Genomic DNA, 19,625 nt, shown 5'->3' on the forward strand with positions numbered 1-19,625 from the left:
TTAAAACTAAAATGCTCCTTACACACGTACACCATCAAATTAAATTTAAAATTAAAATTTAATTTTCATAAAAATTTAAAATTAGATTTTATGGGAGTTAAGGGACTACAGTATTAAGCTTGTTGATAAAATAATTTTAGAAACTAGTTAAAATTTAGAAGCTCTTGGAGCATAGTGACAAAATTTTGGACGATAAGCATGATCTAATCATTTAACTTTGTGTTAGTGTTGGTTTTATTCTTTTAAGAAAATTTAGATACACAAATTTAGGTAGCTAAACTTAAATTTTGTTACCAAATAATGTCAAATTTACCTCATGCATATAAAAATGTAATTTAATACAACATTAACAATTGATAATCAAGAAAACTATGAAAAAAAAATATTATGTATGTATATAGAACATAGTGATCACGAAATTTTGAACAGTAACCATGAATGATGATTTGTTTATTGTTTGAGATTTACTCATCTAACCTAATATTTGCATTGTTCGTTCTTTATTTTTGTATTTTTCTAAAATAGGTTTTGAACTTAGATTTGGATACCCTATATCATCCACTTAAAAGTAGTATATAACTTAAGACCTCATCGGTTATAATGCTAGACTTGACAAAAAAAGTCATTCTTCTAGCATTTCTAGTCTAGAGTGAGTCGGTAAAGAAATGGATTAAGGCAAGGAAACGGTATAAAAATCGAGAAGTTATTTCTATTTGTTCATCAAAAAAATATAATCGAGCATTTTTAAGGATTATGGAAAAGTTTAGCAATAATAGAGGCACATTCTACATAAATTTTGAGATGGACTACCTGATGAAGGAATGCACAAAACTTAAAGGGGGAAATCAAAAGGCTGAAGGCGTCACAATGTCCGATCAACAGCAACAAAGCAGGAAGAATCCACAACAAGTTTGAAGGGAATACAATCTAAAGGAAATCTTACGTTCAAGCTATGCAAGACAAAAATTACGTAGTCTGAAGAGATTGCAAGATTAGCTTTAAAGATTCAGGTATTTTCTTAGAAGCGGATTAACAAAACACTAAAAAAGATATTAAAGTTTCTAAGATGTTGTCTGGTCGGATGCTTTGATGATGGTATAAAAGATCTGCATGCACTTGGTAATTAGTGTATCAATTCATGGAACATTAGAGGCTATCTACATATCAAAAGAATGTCTTTTAATGAGCTGCTCTTTATCTTCGATAGGGAAGAGATTGCTAATAACGTTTGTTGCCAACAATTGAATGACATACATAGATTGATCTTTCGACCGCAACCATCTATAAGAATTCAAACAAGAATGACTGTAACATTTGGATTTCTATCGACGCATGTAGAAGAGAGGGTGGTGGTAGTAAAATGTTAGATATTTTGAGAAATAAATAAAAATAATAATTTTTTCACTTTTTTTTTTTTTAAAAAAGGATAAAAAAAATTAATAATGTAATGCAATTCATAGAGATACGTAGATTTGTACTCTTTTGAAAGTAAGTAGTCATGTATTTGCCTCTTGATTGTTAAGACCAAAGAAAGAGGACCGGAGGAGATGTTGTTCTACTCAATAAAAATCTATCATGTTTCTTGCAAAAAACAGAATAATTGTTTTCTTTCTTTTTAAAATCATCTTAAAATTAATAATTAATAATAAAAATATTAAAAATATGAAAATTTGTGAAACTTTTCTATGAAAATTAGAAATTTAGAAAATAAAAAAATAAATATAATTTGGCATTTTTTATTGCTCAGAAGAATTTCGTGAAGAGCCTGGTTTAGATGCTTGACTGTAGATGATAAAATTCAGGTTAAAGGAATATTGATGACTTCAGCTTGTGATTGCTGCGTTCAGAGAAGTCAGGAAAATATTGATCATATTCTTCCTTTAGGTGAGGTGGCTGCAGAGGTTTGGTATCGGGCTAGTGTGGCATTGGAGATTCCTTTCCAACAATCTCTTCCTTGGAAAAATAAAATGACAAATTGGTTCCACTATACTAAAAATCGTCTATTAAAGGTACTTTCTTCGGGCTGATTCCGTGTTTGATTACATGGTACCTCTGGAATCGAAGATGTAAAGCGAGAATGAAAGGAGTAATGCAGATCAGATGTTGAGAAATGTTGGATTCGAGGTTAGTTTTATTGCCGAGAGCAACAATTCTTTTCAAAAATTGAAGAAGTCGGATACTAAAATTTTGAACGAGTTTCAAATTAAGCATCAGGGAGTTTGCGACAAGTCTGAAAAAATTATTTCGTGGGTTAAACCTCTAGTAGGGTGGATAAACTTAATTGTGATGGGAATTATAGGGGCAACTCAGGTACTTCAGGAGGTGGAGGAATTATTCGGGATTGTCATGACATGGTAAAAGCGATTTTTTCTAGTTATTTTGGTAATGGTACGAATAATAGTGCGGAATTAAAAGCAATCAGGGAAGGAATTCATTTGTGCAAACGTTTGCATTATTTTAATGTCATTATTGGAAGTGACTAGCGAATTGTAGTTGATTGGCTTCGGAAAGGTAGATGTACTTTATAGTATATTTTGGAATTTTGGGAGGAGCTCGTGGTGAAGTTAGAAGGAGTGAACGTCATGATGTTGCATCAATATAGGGAAGACAATAGTGCAATTGATTTTCTTGCTAAAGAAGGAGAAAGAGGAAACTATGTAATCTACGAAAAACAACAACTTCTACCATGTTATCTGAAAGCTATTTGTCGGATGGATAGGTGAGGTCTTGTTTCCGTTTGTCGTTAGTTCAACTCTAGAGTTTCGTTTGGTATATTTTGATTTGATTTTGGTTGTGTTTATGTTTTTATCTTCTTTGCTAGGTATATTTAGTTTTGTTGTCCTAGTTAAGTTGGTTACTGGGGTTGGTTTTTTGGGAGGGTTTTTTTGTACCCTCCCTTATGTTTTATTTTGTAACCATGGATTCCTTCGCCAAAAGTGATGGTTTATTAATAAATAAATGGAGGTGCCGCTTTCTTTTAGTAAAAAATAAAAATAAAAAAAAATCTGCCATGCTTCTAAAAAAAAAAAAAAAATTGTTTTCTTTCTTTTTAAAATCATCTTAAAATTAATAATTAATAATAAAAATACTAAAAATATGAAAATTTGTGAAACATTTCTATAAAAATCAGAAATTTAGAAAATAAAAAAATAAATAAAATTTTTGGTTTTGTGTAAATATTAAAAAAGGAAAAAAAATTCTTTTAAATTATTAAAAAATACAAAAAGGTCAAAATTTTGTAGAAAAAAAAAATTACAGTAAAAAAATTTAGTAATAAAAGTCAAAAAATGACAAGAAAATTCTAAAACGAAGATAATTTTTCTTTCCTTCCCCTTCTTTCAATCTCTCTGTTTCACTCTTTATCTTTCTTTCTTAGTATGAGATATGAATTTTTCTTTCTCCATTTTGTATTTGAGAAGCTCCCTATTTGTAGGCAAAGTAGGAGCCAAGGAAGGCCCTGATTGACCCTCCCATTTATTGGATCAGGCAATTGATTGATTCTTTTATTTATTTTACTCATTAATGCATTACTCTTTCTCCTAGGCTCAGCCAGGCCCACTATGGGCCTACAATTTCAAAAATAGTCCAAAATGGGCTTTGTGTTGGTATAGGCCCACAATAGGCCTAAAAAACACAAAACAGGCCCAATTTTTGGGCCTCGTGATGGGCTGCTACTAAGCTGGAAATTTTTCTTCTTTTGCGTGTGTAGGTGCAGGACTTTGGGAGGCTCTACAAGACCACTGAAGATGTTGTGTGTTGCGTTGTGTGTGTGTGTATTTTTTTTTAAAGTATTCATTTTTTATTTTTGATTGTATTAATGAAGAGCAAATTATTGTACAATGGTCCCATCTATGCATACATAAATCCGACAATGAGGAGAGCAAAATGAGTGACCATGCCTAGGAAAAAAACCTTATACGTCCACAAATTTAAACTAAGAATAAATATTAGAAAAACAAAAAAGAATCCTAAAGTTTTGTTGTATAAAGTCTCGGACTTCAGGACAAAATGGGGTGTCTACATATATATATATATATATATATATATATATATTTTAATAGTACCACTACAAACCATGTCTCCCAATTTTATTAGAATATATTAATTTTTTAATTTTTAATTTTTAAAATTGAGAGTTGGAGGACAGAAAATGCATACGATTTTATTTTCATACAAAATAGAATATTCAAAACCTAAGCATATGCTTAGTTTCATAAAATAATTTAATTTTTTTCATTCTGATTTTCTAAAAGTTACAGAAGAAGATAATTTTCATTTCTACAACATTTTTTTGAAATAATTTTGGCACTATTTCTCTATGAGATTGGTTTTATTTTTTATTATTTATTTTTCAAATAATTACAAAAATGCCTCACTATTTTTAAATTTTTAAAATTATATAGCATGAAATTCAGATCTTAAACCTTAATTTATGTGAATCATGTTCAAAATTTCTTCAAAATCTACACAAATTTAAAGTCAAATTCTAAAATTCTATAATTTCAAACATTACAAATTAAAAAATTAGAAAACAAATTATCTATTATTTTAAAATGTGAAAATATAAAAAAGAAAAAATATTTTATGCAGGCGGGGAGGAATATGGCATGGCACATGGGCTTGCTCCTGCTCTGCAGAGTTTTCCTTTTTCAGTTCTTTCAATTTTTACTTTTATATTTTGAGAAGTATTAAAAACTTTTGGGGGGAGGCCCGAGGGGGGTAGGGTTGGAAATGGTTGTCCGGATTCTCGAGTAATGACACCCCACCCAGAGATTTAATTCCCACGCCAATTTTTCTATTAATTAATATGCACAAAACCCATAAAGAGGAGAGAGAGAGAGATCCAGAAGGAGAGAGAGAGAGAGAGAGATGGCGGATTGGGGGCCGGTGGTGATAGCGGTGGTGCTGTTTGTGCTGCTGACGCCGGGGCTGCTGATCCAAATACCTGGGCGGTCGAGGGTGGTGGAGTTCGGGAACATGCAGACCAGCGGCGCCTCCATCCTGGTTCACGCAATCATCTATTTCGGTCTACTCACCATCTTCCTTGTCGCCATCGGCGTCCACATCTACACTGGTTGAATTCAATCGATTTCTTCAATTTCTATTGTAATCCCTCGCCTTGAATTTCTAATTTCTACCTTGTTATCATAGATCTTTTTTTTTTTTTTTTTTTTTTTTGTTGGTTGTATCCATACCTCTCACTAAATTAACCTTGAATCTTCATCCTTAATTTTAATTATTTATACCGTTTTGGTTTTTTACTTATTTATTTTTATTAATTGGGCGTTTCTGCTTGGACTTTTAGATTTTGTTTTCTTGATTGGAAGAAATTGATAAATTTGATGGTTGAAAATGCTAACAACATCTGTCAAGTGTCAACATCATCATGAACTCTCTCAATAACCCTGATAAACCGTAAACCGTCTGGCGTGGTCGAATGGTGACTTGCCGGAGAACCAAAACCCAATCAGGAAATCCGATTTGCGACAAGGCCATGCTTGATATTTCTATTCAATTGTTCGTATAATTTTTCGTCTTAAAATTTTAATTTCTACGTTATTGTTTGTTTTCTTTTGAATCTGATTTTTTTTTTCTACGTGAAGAAAATGGTAAACATGGTTGTCAATATCATCGGAAAGAAATACTGGAAATCCGTCGAGCCGTCTGAACGTTGACTCGTCGGAAAACCAAAACCAAAACCCATTGCGCAATCGGCCACTTAAAAGGCACAAAAAAAGAATGTCCAAGCTGTTTTTTGGGAGATGAAACGTTTCGATTTTTGGGTTTTGAATAATATATTTTATTTAAATTATTTATATAAAAATAAAATCACATGCATTTTCTATCCTCCCTATGCAGAAGTCTAGAAATTTCTCACCGACCCCACACTTTATGCATATAATAATAATAATAATAATAATAATAATTATTATTATTATTATTATTATTATTATTATTATTATTTAGTTTTAAATTTTATTTTTTAAAGTAAAAAGACAAAAAAAAAAAAATCATTTCTGTATTTATGGTATTATTTGAAGTGCCAATGGTATTGTCTTTAAAATAATTTAATGTTAATGTTAATGTTCTATTATAAAAAAATCGATTTCAAGGAAGTAGGGTACCTATTTTCACTATTAATTTGTTGAAGAATAAATGGAAACATTTATTCAAAATTTTTTACCTATTTCTTGTTTTTATTATAAAAGTATTAATTTTATTTTTAGAAAAAAAATATTTTAAATCTTTTATTTGATTATTTTAATTTATTTTATTATTTTTATCATAATTTTATGGGATATTTTTATATTTTATATAATATGTAATTCAATATTTTTGTAACATCTTAATTGGTTGTGCTTAAATGCCTATATGTACATTAAAAAATTACATGACTTTGCATAATGCCTCACCATCACCAAAGAAATCAGATAAATAAAACATTAGGACACAAAGAAAAAATTAAAAGAACTACATCCTAACTTTTGTTTTGAGACTAACATCATGTTTGATTGATACAAAATTAAATAGAGAATGATCATGAAATTGTGAAATAAGAAGAGAATGGAACGTAATTTGAAAATTTTAAGTGAAAAATATGTAAAATTAAGTATTAAATTTATGTACATTAGCGCAAAATTAATTTTATTATGTTTAGTTTGCCTCCTATAGCACTAATTTTAGTTTAGCTTGTGGAATGAAATTGAGTCCTAGTTGACTGAAATAAAAATTTGAGCTGAGAATATGAAAAAATCAAGGAGATAAATCCATTTCAATTATTCTCAGTTTTATGTTTTTAGATCATAAATTTTGTCTTGATAAAAGAAAAAAAAAAGAAAAATAAGAAGGAATTTATTTTTTATTAAATTTCTTTCAATATCAAATGTTATTAAAAATAAAAGATGGTTAATATAATTAAAAATCAGAAAAAATTAAATGATTATAGTGTAAAATTTATTTTTTTGTTTGTTGATTTAGTGTGTGCGCGCGAGCGTATGTATATTTGTTTCTTACTCACATTCGTCGATAACTAAATATAAAAAATGGATTCTTTAATATTTTATTTTTTAAAACAATAATTATATATAATTATTAGAACATTTTGGAGTAATTATAATAGTTGTACTAGTATCTTTTTTAGCTTAGAGTTTTACAAGCATTTTGGATAGTTGGAAAAATCAAACGAAGAAAGAAGTGTTGTTTTAGTATTAGCACCAACAAACCTTAAATTCACTGCACGATTATTTCGTACTTTCTGTTTTTCATCTTTAGGTTCACAAATTTTATTTTAAGAACAAGACATGATTTTGCCTTAAATTTTTTGGGTACATGTCTAAATAATAATAATAATAATAATAATTCAGGTCTAATGGTCGAGAACTTTCAAGAAGAGAGGTTTCATTTTTTTCATTCTAACAGTGTAATAGGAAGGAACGCGTACAGACTGGTGAAATAATGACCCAAGCCATAAGCTGTTGGGTTGTACAGTAATGCCTTTTGTCCCAGAAAAAACAACTACAATGATGAAGTGGTGTCCTACTACGTTAGAAGACTATTATAAGCATTAGTTTGGCAATTGGCATCGCTGTACTGTTGGTCTCATGCTGCCCACCCTTGCATGTAATTCACCCTTGGCCCCGAGGCCGTGGCTGCGGCTGTCCTCTCCTCTCTTTGCAATTGGTACCTGCGCCAGTACTCTGGAAATCAGATCGGTCTAAGGAATAGTAATCGTCCCTTTGAATTAAGATTTTGGTGAGATCCTGTCGTGCCAGTGGATCCAAACCGAATGATAAAAAGCTAACAGGGATGAAAGTCCTAGTGTGGTGCAATCAAAGGCCATTGAACAAAATATTAGGGGTAAGTTTAGTTCCTCTATTCTCTTCTAATTTTTTATTTTTAAAATAAATATTATGTAAATTGTGTTCGGTAATTAACTCTTTCAATATTTGAAAGTTTATTTTTAACTTTTTTGAGAAGGCTATAAAAGTTATAAATTTTAAAATTTTAAAAATTAAAAATTAGGGGCTTGTTTAGTATCATCATTGTTTTTGTTTCTATGTTTTATTTGCATTTCTCCACAATGAAAAAATAACTTATTAAAAACGCATTTGTTTATGTTAATAGCTTTCTATTTCAGTTGCCGATTTTCAGCTCTTTGCCAAAAAATTGAAAACCTAATTTTATGATTTTCAATTGTTTTAACAACCTATTGTCATAAATTTTAATATTCAGGAATAGTCTTCCGAATTAAATTATTTTTTCTATATATATTTAAATTAAAATCAAAATTAAACGATCGTATAAATTTAAATGTAATTAAAATAAAAAATATACACAAATTTTAAAAAATAATAATAAAGTCAATTACATAATACTTTTACTATTTTTCAATTGCCATGTCTAATAAAATTTTATTGTAAAGTAAATTTTAAAAATAAAATAATTAAGTTTTATAAATATTAACTAAATAGGTTGCTGATTTTCTAATTTTTAGTTTCTATTTCTATTTTTTGGTTTTGCTTTAGGTTTTCAATTCTCCAATTATTTAAAGTGATATCAAATGACCCCTCTAGCAAAATATTTTGTCTTGTCGTCCATAATTTTTTTAAATATTATAAAAATATTAAAGCACTAATTATATTTATTCTGCGTCATCGAGATGCACTGCACAGGCTGCCACTATTGTTGTCGGCGACATCACTCGCCTAACACACTGACACGCTCCTTCTTCACCCGACTGACATGACTCGGCCCAGAAACTCGCAACCCGATTTGCGATCCGCCAACAGCAACCTGTACCGAAAATCCGCGAGCACGACCCGACTCGGAGACCGACTCGCGTCTAGATTCACGGATCCTCACCGACACGCGAATTGTCCAAAAGACGCCACGTGGTCTAATGGTGCTAACTGACGCCGTTAATCTACTATTAAGAAAAACCGGCCTAGCCAAACTTGTCCAAAATGGTTTTTAGCTGGTTCAGTGTTATTTGGACTAATTCTTTGCTTCCCAAAACTGGCTCCTCAAGGTTTTTAACCTTTTGAACACACTGGTGGCATTAGATTTGCCAAAATCCATCCCTAACATTCTATTTTTGAAATATATCAAACCCGATGGCGAACAGTACTCCATAAGCTCTCATTCCAAACTTGACAAAGGACAACTACATCAACTAGTGCATTCAAATGAGAGCCCTACTAGGTGCTTAGGATGTCATGGACATCGTTGAAGATGGGTACGAAGAAGCCCCATAAAAAAAAAAAAAGCCGAAGCATCTATGTCTGATGCTCAACAAACGACCCTCTGTGCCGATCGAAAAAGGGATTGCAAAGGCAAGTCCATTATCTACCAGATCCTTGATGAGGCTACCTTCGAAATCATCACCTCCGCCAAGTCGTCTCAAGAAATTTGGAATACTCTCCTTCGGACATACAAAAGAGCCAATAAAGTGAAGAGGATTCGCCTCAAAACTCTACGAGGTGAATTCGAATCCTGGCAAATGAAGTTGTTTGAGTCCATTGCCGAGTACCATACTCGGGTAATGGTTGCCTCAAACTAGTTGAGGAGAAATGGAGAGAATCTCACAGATATGAGGATATGTGAGAAAATTTTGCAATCTTTGGATCCAAAATTTGACTACATAGCCATCACGCTGGAAGAAATGAAAGATCTGGATACCATGTCTGTAGAAGAGCTCGTAGGATCTTTGCAAGCTCACGAGCAGAAGGTGAACAGAAGAAGTCATAGTAAGTCACTGGAAAAAATCCTACAGTCAAAACTATCATTGACTGATGGGAGACATGAGCAAGGGGGGACGTCGCATTGAGAACTAACATGATGTCAAGAATCTCGTGGAAGAGGATTTGGATATACTGAATCCAGAGGAGGAGGCCGAGGTCGACAAGGTTCCACGAAAGGAGGACGTGGACAAAAGAACAACATCCCACGAGGAAAAAGAAATGGAAGAAGAGGTGGTAGTTACAACAACCATCAGAACATTGATAAAAGAAACATTGAGTGCTATAACTACCATAAGTTTGGCCACTATAGCAACAACTTTTGGGCGCGACAACATGAAAAGGTTAGCAAGGGGGCTAACCTTGCCAAAACTGAACATGTAGCTGGAGAGTCGTTGATGCTAATGACGCACAGTTCAACCTAGGACCAAAGTGTTTGGTACCCTAAATCTGGAGCCAGCAACCATATGACTGACAGAAAGAACCTGTTCATTGAACTTGATGAGAAAGTTTAGGAGGCGATCTCTCAAAAGTCCCAATCCGAGGGAGAGGAGATGTTCTAATCAAGCGGAAGGCTGAAGATAACGCTTTCATCTCCAACGTCTATTATGTGCCAAACAAGAAGACCAACATCTTGAGTCTCAGACAGCTTGTGAAGAAAGACTACCAAATTAGAATTAGAGATAAGCAGATGCTGATATCAGACACTCGAGGTAAGCTTGTCACTTAAGTCACTATAGTAAAGAATTGGATGTTCTCTCTCGCCATCCATCACAACACGCCAAGATGTCTAAGCGCCATCATCAACAACAAAGATTGGTTGTGCCATCTGAAGTTTGGACACCTTAACTTTAAAAGGTTGAAGCAGTTAGGAACCAAGAATATGGTGAACAACTTACCCAACATCTAGCATTCGAATGAGATATGTGAAAGTTGTGTTCTGAGCAAGCAACACAGAAACAACTTTGGAAAGCAAACCGACTGGAGATCTACCACGCTGCTCTAGCTAGTACATGCAGACGTGCGTGGTCCATTGAACCTGATTTTAAATGGACAGTGTAAGAACCCGAACCATGATAAATAGGTTAAATAAATAAGAGAGGGGTAAAATGGGTATTTGATTAGGCTTCATCGATGAAGCCAGAATTCGTTGACGAAGGCCATGCATTTCTCATCGACGAAATTTAGGGGCTCGTCGGCGAGGAGAAGCCGAGAAGTTTTAGGAACCAGTGATATCAGGGTTCGTCGACGAATCCTCTACTTCGTCAACGAGTTGGGCTGGGTCAAAGGGTTATAAATAGGAATTTTCATTACTTCCTCACTAAGAAACTTCAAATATATATCTCTCTCTAGAACTCTCCTTACTCTCTCTCTCTAGATTTCTTCGCAGATCGTTGCTAGAATCGGGAATCAGAAGTTATCACGAGGATCGTGGAAGGATTCTCTACAAGTTCTATGGATCGAAATCCTGTTTCGGAGATTTTTCGGTTTCGGCGAAAAATCGAGGTAAGGCTCGATTTTCATTTCTGATCTAGTAGTTTTGTAGGTAACAATCTCGTGAGTATATTCTGTACTGTGATTTGTAGGTTTTGGAACTCCATTCGCTGTTTAGGGGCCTTGGAGTTCAGGATTTGCTATTCGGGGAAAAGGTAAGGGGAACTGTGTTTATATCGGTTGTTTTTCAAATCGGACTCGGTGGAACTGTGGTTCACGGTCCTGTTTGTGTTTTGGCTACTTATTTAGGGGGATCTAATGGAGAAAATTATGGGTTTTTCATTATTACAATTTTGGGAAAAAGGGGGCGATGGGTTGCATCCCTGATTTTGTTGAAAACTGAGGGTATATGTTGATTTATACTGTGATATTGGGATAGTCGTGCCTTGACTTGTTTAAACTATATTTGTTTGGAAAATCATGATTTAGATTGCCAAATGGGTATGATTTATTTGGTTATATGAGCATGCATATGTTGTATCTTGGTGAAATAGGAACGGGGTTCCGAATTGTTCTAGGTTTGAAAATCCAGCTTTTGCCGAAGAGTGTGCAATACCACTAGATTGGCTGGCTTTTGAGCCGAAGGGTGTGTGAACACCAGATTTGCACTGGTTCAACACTGATGCTATGCTAGGTTACCGGGGGCACCGGCGTTTGCCGAAGGGTGTGGAATATCACCAGACTGCCGGCGTTGGTCGAAGGGTGTGAAATACCACCAGATCACCGGTTTTTACTAAAGGGTGTGAAATACCACCAGATAGTCCAAATTTGAGCCGAAGGGTGTGATGACACCAGATTGTATTATTTGGTTTGTGAAAATACTAGAACTATTTTTATTGTTTTGACTATTGAACTATGCATGTTAATATGTCATGATAACACTCATATGCCACATACCGATATAACCTGTGTTCTTCCTTACTAAGAGGTGTCTCACCCCTGCTATATATACATTTTTACAGGTCCTTTGAGTGACCGAAACTAGCGTCCTAGTGTAGGGAGCATAGTGGCCGGTGTACTGCGGTTAGCGCTTGGGTAAGTGTTAGGATTGTATTTTTGGTGGGTTGCCATTTTGAGATGTATTTGGGCACCCGTTTGTACATTTTTAATAGAGCCGTGTTCTGCTCTTGTATAGACTCTGGTATGGTACTATATATGTTATATAGAATGACCTTTTTCGCTGCGTATGTGATTATGTTTGGATGTGTTTAGGGTGCCTGGGAACCCCACGGGGTTGGACCCTCATCCATTATACTGTATCTTTGGATGTTTTATCGGATACAGGGAAAGGTTAGATTACATTTTCACCCTTGGGTCCCATTTCAGGATTTAGGGCGTGATAGACAGAACCGATACTTCTTCACCTTCATTGACAATTAGCAGGAAGACTTGTGTCTACTTCCTAAAAAGGAAATCAGAAGTGTTCGACAAATTCAAAGAATTAAAAACTCTCGTGGAGAAGCAGAATGGCTATTGCATCAACTCACTCCAATTATACTAAGGAGGAGAGTATAAGGCAGAAGCTTTTCAGGAATTCCTTAAGCAACAAGGGATTCAAAACCAGTTCACACAAGCCTACACTCCCCAGTTGAACAATGTAGCTGAGAGGAAGAACCGCATGATCCTTAACACGGCCAAGAGCATGTTAAAGGATAAGAATGTGCCCAAAAGTTTTTGGGCAGAAGCAGTGTTATGAGTAGCCTATTTGCTCAACAGGTGTGCTACGAAAAGTCATGATACAAAGACACCACATGAAGCTTGGAGTACTCATAAGCCCAATATGAGTCATCTTAGAGCGTTTGGCTCCATAGCCTATGCCAAGATCCCAAAGGCAAGAAGGACAAAGTTAGAAGACAATTGATAGAAGTGTATCCTTGTTGGATATGACAACAACACCATGGGATATCGACTCTACAATCCTATCAACAAGAAATTCATTTTCAGTCGGGATATCATTTTTGAAGAAAATGAATCTTGGAAGTAGGACTAGGCTGAATCTTCCAAAGATGCAAAATTGACGCTTGAAGGAGAAGAACCCACCTAGACAAAAGAAGTGGCTATCGAGTCACAAGTTTCCGAACTGTAAAAACCTACACACAGTTTCCATTGACCACAGAGGAATGAAGCTCCATCACCAATTGAGCGTGAAATATCAGACATGAGGCTTAGAGGAGCCCGTACCCAAGTTGATCTGTATGAAAATACAAAACCTATGGAGGAGTATGTTACTCTATACTGTCTATTGTTGACTAGCGACTTGATTAGCTTTGAGGAGGCTAACGAAGAAGACAAATGAATAAAAAATGATGGATGAGTCCATTGAGAAAAACAAGACTTGAGAGCTAACAAATCTCCTAAAGAGTTGCAAGACTATTGGTGTGAAATGGATCTATAAGACCAAGAAGAACGCTTAAGGAGAAGTCCAGTGATACAAAACAAGACTTGTCGCCAAGGGCTATAGGCAGAAAGAAGGGATTGATTATGGTGAAATCTTTGCCCTGATTTCTAGGCTTGAGACTATCAGATTATTAATTTCACTCCCCGCACAAAATGGATAGAAGAGTAACCAGTTGGACGTGAAATCAACATTTCTGAATGGTTTTCTCGAAGAAGAGATCTATATCAATCAACCACTTGGATATGTGAATAAGGGCAAAGAAGATAGAGTGTACAAGCTGAAAAAAGCACTCTATGGCTTGAAGCAGGCACCTCGTGTATGGAACATGAGGATTAATGATTATTTCCAAAAGAATGGATTTGAAAAGTGTCCCTATGAGCATGCGCTATACATGAAGATGGAGACAGACTGAAGCATGATGATTGCCTGCCTATATGTTGATGATTTAATCTTCACCGGCGACAATCCAGAGATGTTTGCCATTTTCAAAAGAAGCATGGTCAAAGAATTTGAAATGATGGATATTAGCCAGATGACTCATTTCCTTGGCATAGAAGTCGTGCATAATGAGAAGGGAAGCTTCATCTCCTAGAGCCACTATGCAAAAGAAATAGTGAAGAAGTTTGGGATGGACAACTGTAACCTTGTGACAACTTTGGTTGAAATGAGATTGAAGTTGAGAAAGAATAAGAAAGGAGATGTTAACCTCACATATTTCAAGAGTTTTGTTGGAATCTTGAGGTATTTGACGTGCACTAGACCAACCATACTCTGTGGAGTTGGACTTGTTAGTAGGTACATGAAGACTCCTAACTAGTCTCATCTGAATACAGCGAAGAAGATACTCCATTATGTCAAGGGTACCATCACTGATGGTATGTTTTATTTATCAAGAGGTGGTTGCAAACTTATTGGCTATTTAGATATTGAGGAATGGATCTTGATGAAAGAAAAACGCAATTGGATTCACATTCTTCATGGAAGATACAACATTTACATGGTCATCAAAGAAGCAACCCATCGTAATACTATCATCATGCAAAGCTGAGTATGTTATTAGTTCAGTTGTTTGTCATGGTATATGGATCAAGAATGTACTGAAGTATCTGAGATTTTTCTTAGATGACCCCACAGAAGTCTACATCGATAACCAATTAGCAATTTCACTTGCGAAGAATCCAGTCTTTCATGAAAGAAGCAAACATGCATATTGATACTCGGTATCATTTTATCAGGAAGCATGTTAAGAAGAAAGAAGTGGAGCTGATGTCTTGCAGAACGTATGATCAGATTGCTGATATTTTCGCGAAGCCACTCAAGAATGATATTTTTGTACGACTCGAGACAATGCTCAGAATGATAAAGCTAGGATAGTCAAGTTGAAGAAGGATGAAGAAGAAGTAAAAGAAGCAGGTATGGGAAATGGACACATTTCCTACACAAAAGAAAATTTGTAGCCATCACCTCTGTAAATCACGCTGGCCAATCCTCAACGTTTACCACTTTTTCTCCTATAAATTGGTGTTCATTTTTCTGCGTAATATATGGTGGAAAAGAGGAAGAGTAACCAGTGAGAGAAGAAGAAATTGTGTATTTTAAGATTTTTTTTTTGTATTTTTTAGATTATTATTAAAATCAAAGAGTGTTTGTGTGCAATTGAGTATTTTCTCATTGAATTTAAATTACAACCAGTGATTGAACGAGTCCCCTCCACCCATCAATTTTCGCAAAGAGACTAAATATTTTTAAAATGATATGAATAAATTTCTTTTTAAAAGATCCTTTAAAAAAGTTAAAAGAATATTACGGTATATCATGTGGGGGAGAGGCTATTTGAGAAGGTAGAGTAGGTATTACCCGATCTGCAGTGTTGGCTCGCAGCCTAATGGATGAAAGAATGTATCACCCTGTGGCTGAGTTAGCTGCAGGTCATAGCTTGCTACATTTGCCCTTGGATCCCAGTGGAGAGCACTGGCTTGGTTTCCTTCATCCAACTGTGAAATCACAAAACATGTACTTAATGAATCTCAATTTCAATCTTCAATTCAAATTTAAAATTTCATTCAGTTGGTCAAAAGGCAGTATACGTGATGCTGTACAATACCCCTACTATTAGCTTTTAATTAGTATTTTTCCTCATTTTTCCAAAATTTTTCCCATTCTTACAAGTTATTATTTAGTTACAATATTTACAAATATGGATACATAAAGATTTTTAAAGTTTGACACTTAAATTATTCTCTACTATTGATATCATTGTAACTTTCATTCTTTCCAAAAAAAATAGTAACTCCAGTATTTGAGATGTTTTGCACATTTGAGTAATTCATCAGCATAAATGGTCTACCCCCTTTATCTTCCTCCATTAGATATTAAGGTGTTATCATCATTAGAAAGTCAAGGTCTGGAAGTCCTAAATCCCGACATCTAACATAAAAGCAAAGTTAACCAATTAATGAGTAATCAAACCCACATGGAAGTATAAAGGATAAGTTTACCAAATTAAGGACTAGTCAAAGATTTTGATCATCATAAGGATAATCATATGGTAAGTTGCAACATAATCTCCATATCTCCAGTTAAATTCTTTTATAATGCTCAGAATCAAAAAATTCTAAAAACAAAAATATTACATACTTTTTCGAGGTAGTATCTGAGAGGCATTACGACAAGACAAAGCTAGATGTGTCGACCCCACATGTAGTTGTGTAATGCTGGAATTTCTTCGGGGACACTAACTCAAGAAGGCTAAGCCTACTATTCTTAAAATGCTACCTAATAACAATGATAATTTCAAGTTTGGGCAATTAGTTTGACCAATTTTCTAATAGAGCCATCAAGATTTTCTCTGATATTGTTTTGAATTGGTTTTGTTTTTGAATTTGTATTTGTAATTTGAATTTTGTATATTTCTATTTCATTGTATTTAGGAGTTGGTTTAGGCAGACTTGTTAATTGAATCTTTCCGCTTCATTGTATCTAGAAGTTAGTTTAAGCCGGTAAAGCTGTCGTATTTGATTTTCCTTGTAATCTATAAATACTGATCAATGAAATGCCATCTTGTGTGTGGCTTTTATTTCCTTTCCTATCTTGTAATAATTTTAAATTGCTACCTCTATTCTTCTTTAAGCCACCACAGTCATGACTACAAACAATCATTAATCAAATTCTTCAACCTCCCAACTTGCAATTCACAACCCCAACGATCCAAACAATACCTTAATCACCATCAATATCTAAGCTCAGGCCCCACTCAAACTCACCACCAACATTAATTACATCTCATGGAATTGAAGTTTCAATTTCACACCCTCTTTATCAGATATGATCTCCTAGGATATGTAGATGGATCAAAACCATGTCCACTGGCCACAGTTAATACAAACAACACCACTACACCAAATCCTGCTCACATCATATGGGTTCGACAAGATCAATTTATTCTAAAAGCCCTTGTTTGATCCCTTTCTCCCACTATCATTCCTTTCATTGCTCGAGCCAAGATGTTGTAGGAAGCATGGACAATTTTGGCAAACACGTATGCTAAGCTGTCACGAGGACATATTAAGCAGGTAAAAAGTCACCTTAAAAATCTAACTTTGCCGTTAACAAGTTGTCGCAATTCATGCATAAACCAACCTCATATCATTGGATTCTTGTTAAGAGACTTCTTGATTTGTTATCTTTGTGGTTCGATTACTGAAGGCATACTCCTTTACTGTGAATCACCACAATCTTTACATGCTTTCTTCGATGTCGATTGGGTTGGGAACATAGATGATTTCATTTCCACTAATGCATATATTGTTTACCTTGGTCGTAATATGATTTCCTAGAGTTCCAAGCAGTGCTATGTTGCCTAATCCAGCACTGATGTTGAGTATCGATCTGTTGCAGATACTGCCGCCAAACTCAACTGGGTGTACTCTTTCTTAGCTGAACTTGGCGTGTCTCTTTTACATTCACCTGTGATTTACTGTGATAATATTGAGACTGCCACTAATCTTTGTTCCAACCCAATCTTCCACTCTAGAAAGAAGCACGTGGCTATCGACTTCCATTTTACTTGTGATCAACTTCAATAGGGATGTCTGCGTGTTGCTCATGTTTCTAACTAGTAAAGACCAACTTACTGATGGTCTAACAAAGCCCCTATCTAGGATACCGTTTCTTACTCTCAAAACCAAGATTAGACTCGCTACTCGAGCTCCATCTTGAGGAGGCATAATAGAGCCTTCGAGATTTTCTCTGATATTGTTTTAAATTGGTTTTGTTTTTGAATTTGTATTTTGTATATTTTTATTTCATTATATTTAGGAGTTAGTTTAGGCAGACTTTTTAATTCAATATTTCTCTATTTCATTGTGTCTAGGAGTTAGTTTAGGTAGACTTGTTATTTGAATCTTTGGATATCTTTCAATTTCATTGTATTTAGGAGTTAGTTTAAGTAGAGCTTTTGTATTTGATTTTCCCTATAATCTATAAATGCTTATCAATGAAAAGCCATCTTGTGTGTGGCCTTTATTATCCTTTTCTATCTTCAATGATTCTCTCTTTATTTTCTTGGGAAAAGGGTTATCATGCCAACACAATATGCAAATTGTTTAAAACCCTAATTAATAGGTAATTGTTATTTTTAGCCTCTACATGACTAATAAAAGATTTTGTATTTTTTTTATATCATGGGTAAAGACTTTGTAATCTAAAAAGAAAAATATATTCCCATAACATGTTCATAATGTAAGAAGCAATTCAGATGTACATACTCTTCCTTTCAAATTCCTATTAGATTCATGAAGTACATGTTCCTGCAAGAAAGAAATAAATATTCAGTAATATGGCAGAAAGAGTAACTTAAAAGTGTTAACCTGACATCCTTACCCTTCTTTGAAGATCATAAAGTTGATCAACCATAAGCTGGGTCTGCAAATAGATCAAATATAATCATTATGCATAAATTTTATGTTGATATTCCCAAAGGCAGAATGCATTTGTTCCACTAGTTTTATATATGGGATCAATTTTTCCCAATTAGCACCATTGACTTTTGTAAAAATATAGAATTTCTATCAATTTACAAAATTTTTCTAGTTAAAAATAGGATAAAATGCCTCCAAATCCTCTCAAGCTTCTAGAAATGATATATTGCACCACCGCACTTTAAAAAATGCCTAAAAATGACCATTACTTTATGCACCTATGATAAATAAGTATTTGAATTTAATTTGTACTCTTATCAAAGCACAAACTCAAGCCTAGCCCATCTGTACATACATATATGTACATTTTTACATGTGTTAGAAATACTGAACAAGTATAATTGTATTTCTTATTCATAAGACTATACATGGGTGCCTATTTATATAGGGGGTACGAAGTGTTGTACAATTGTAGTACAAGTGCAGTACAAGTAAATAAGGAAAGTACAAGTAAATAAGGAATACACGTTAACAACCCCCCTCAAATTCAAGGTGGGTGGGAGACTAGCTTGAGGTTGTCAACCAAAGTACGATGACATCCTTTAGGATGTGACTTGGTGAAGATATATGCAAACTGATCTTTAGAAAAACTAAGAAAAGCTTGAGAGCACCATGGACAAGATGATAATAGATAAAATGACAATCAATCTCGATGTGTTTAGTCCGTTCATGGAAGACATCATTGTGAGTAATGTGAATGGCACTTTGATTGCACAATAAAGAGGAGTAGCAGAGGATGTGGACACACTTAAGTCCTTAAGAAGCCGTCGTTGCCAAAGGAGCTCAGACGTGGAATCAGCAAGGGCATGATATTCTACCAGTGGTGGACCTGCAATCAGTGGGATCTCCTGCCCAATCAACATTAGAGAATGCACGAAGAACAAGCGGATACTTAGCAAAGTAGAAAAGGCCATGGAAGAGAGTGCCCTTCAAATATCAAAGAATGCGTATAACAGCAGCATAGTGTGTCGATCATGGAACGGACAGATACTGGCACACCTGGTGAACAACATAGGA

The 19,625-nt window shown here is 34.5% G+C and overlaps 2 protein-coding genes across 2 annotated transcripts in view; one reads left to right on the forward strand and one right to left on the reverse strand.

Annotated features, from left to right (window-relative positions):
• Nucleotides 1-4,762: 4,762 nt before the first annotated feature.
• On the forward strand, nt 4,763-5,259 carry LOC131160687 (uncharacterized). The gene has a single exon (XM_058116543.1). It carries the CDS (start codon nt 4,870-4,872, stop codon nt 5,077-5,079), a length of 210 nt encoding a protein of 69 aa, XP_057972526.1. The 5' UTR covers nt 4,763-4,869; the 3' UTR covers nt 5,080-5,259.
• A 2,122-nt stretch (nt 5,260-7,381) lies between these two features.
• LOC131160689 (agamous-like MADS-box protein MADS4) overlaps nt 7,382-19,625 on the reverse strand; it is a 72,818-nt gene continuing 60,574 nt past the window's right edge. Inside the window, exons 5-8 of the mRNA XM_058116545.1 lie at nt 18,511-18,552; nt 18,396-18,437; nt 15,487-15,623; nt 7,382-7,684 (exon numbers count right to left, since the gene is read on the reverse strand). Of these exons, the coding sequence (XP_057972528.1) occupies nt 7,600-7,684; nt 15,487-15,623; nt 18,396-18,437; nt 18,511-18,552 (306 nt within the window). The 3' untranslated portion in view covers nt 7,382-7,599. The remainder of the gene's footprint in view (nt 7,685-15,486; nt 15,624-18,395; nt 18,438-18,510; nt 18,553-19,625) is intronic.

Source organism: Malania oleifera, chromosome 7 (genome assembly GCF_029873635.1).
Source record: "Malania oleifera isolate guangnan ecotype guangnan chromosome 7, ASM2987363v1, whole genome shotgun sequence".
Taxonomy (NCBI): domain Eukaryota; kingdom Viridiplantae; phylum Streptophyta; class Magnoliopsida; order Santalales; family Ximeniaceae; genus Malania; species Malania oleifera.

Coding starts and splice junctions, on each gene's coding strand:
- LOC131160687 (XM_058116543.1), top strand. CDS start 4,870: ATGGCGGATTGGGGGCCGGTGGTGATAGCGGTGGTGCTGTTTGTGCTG.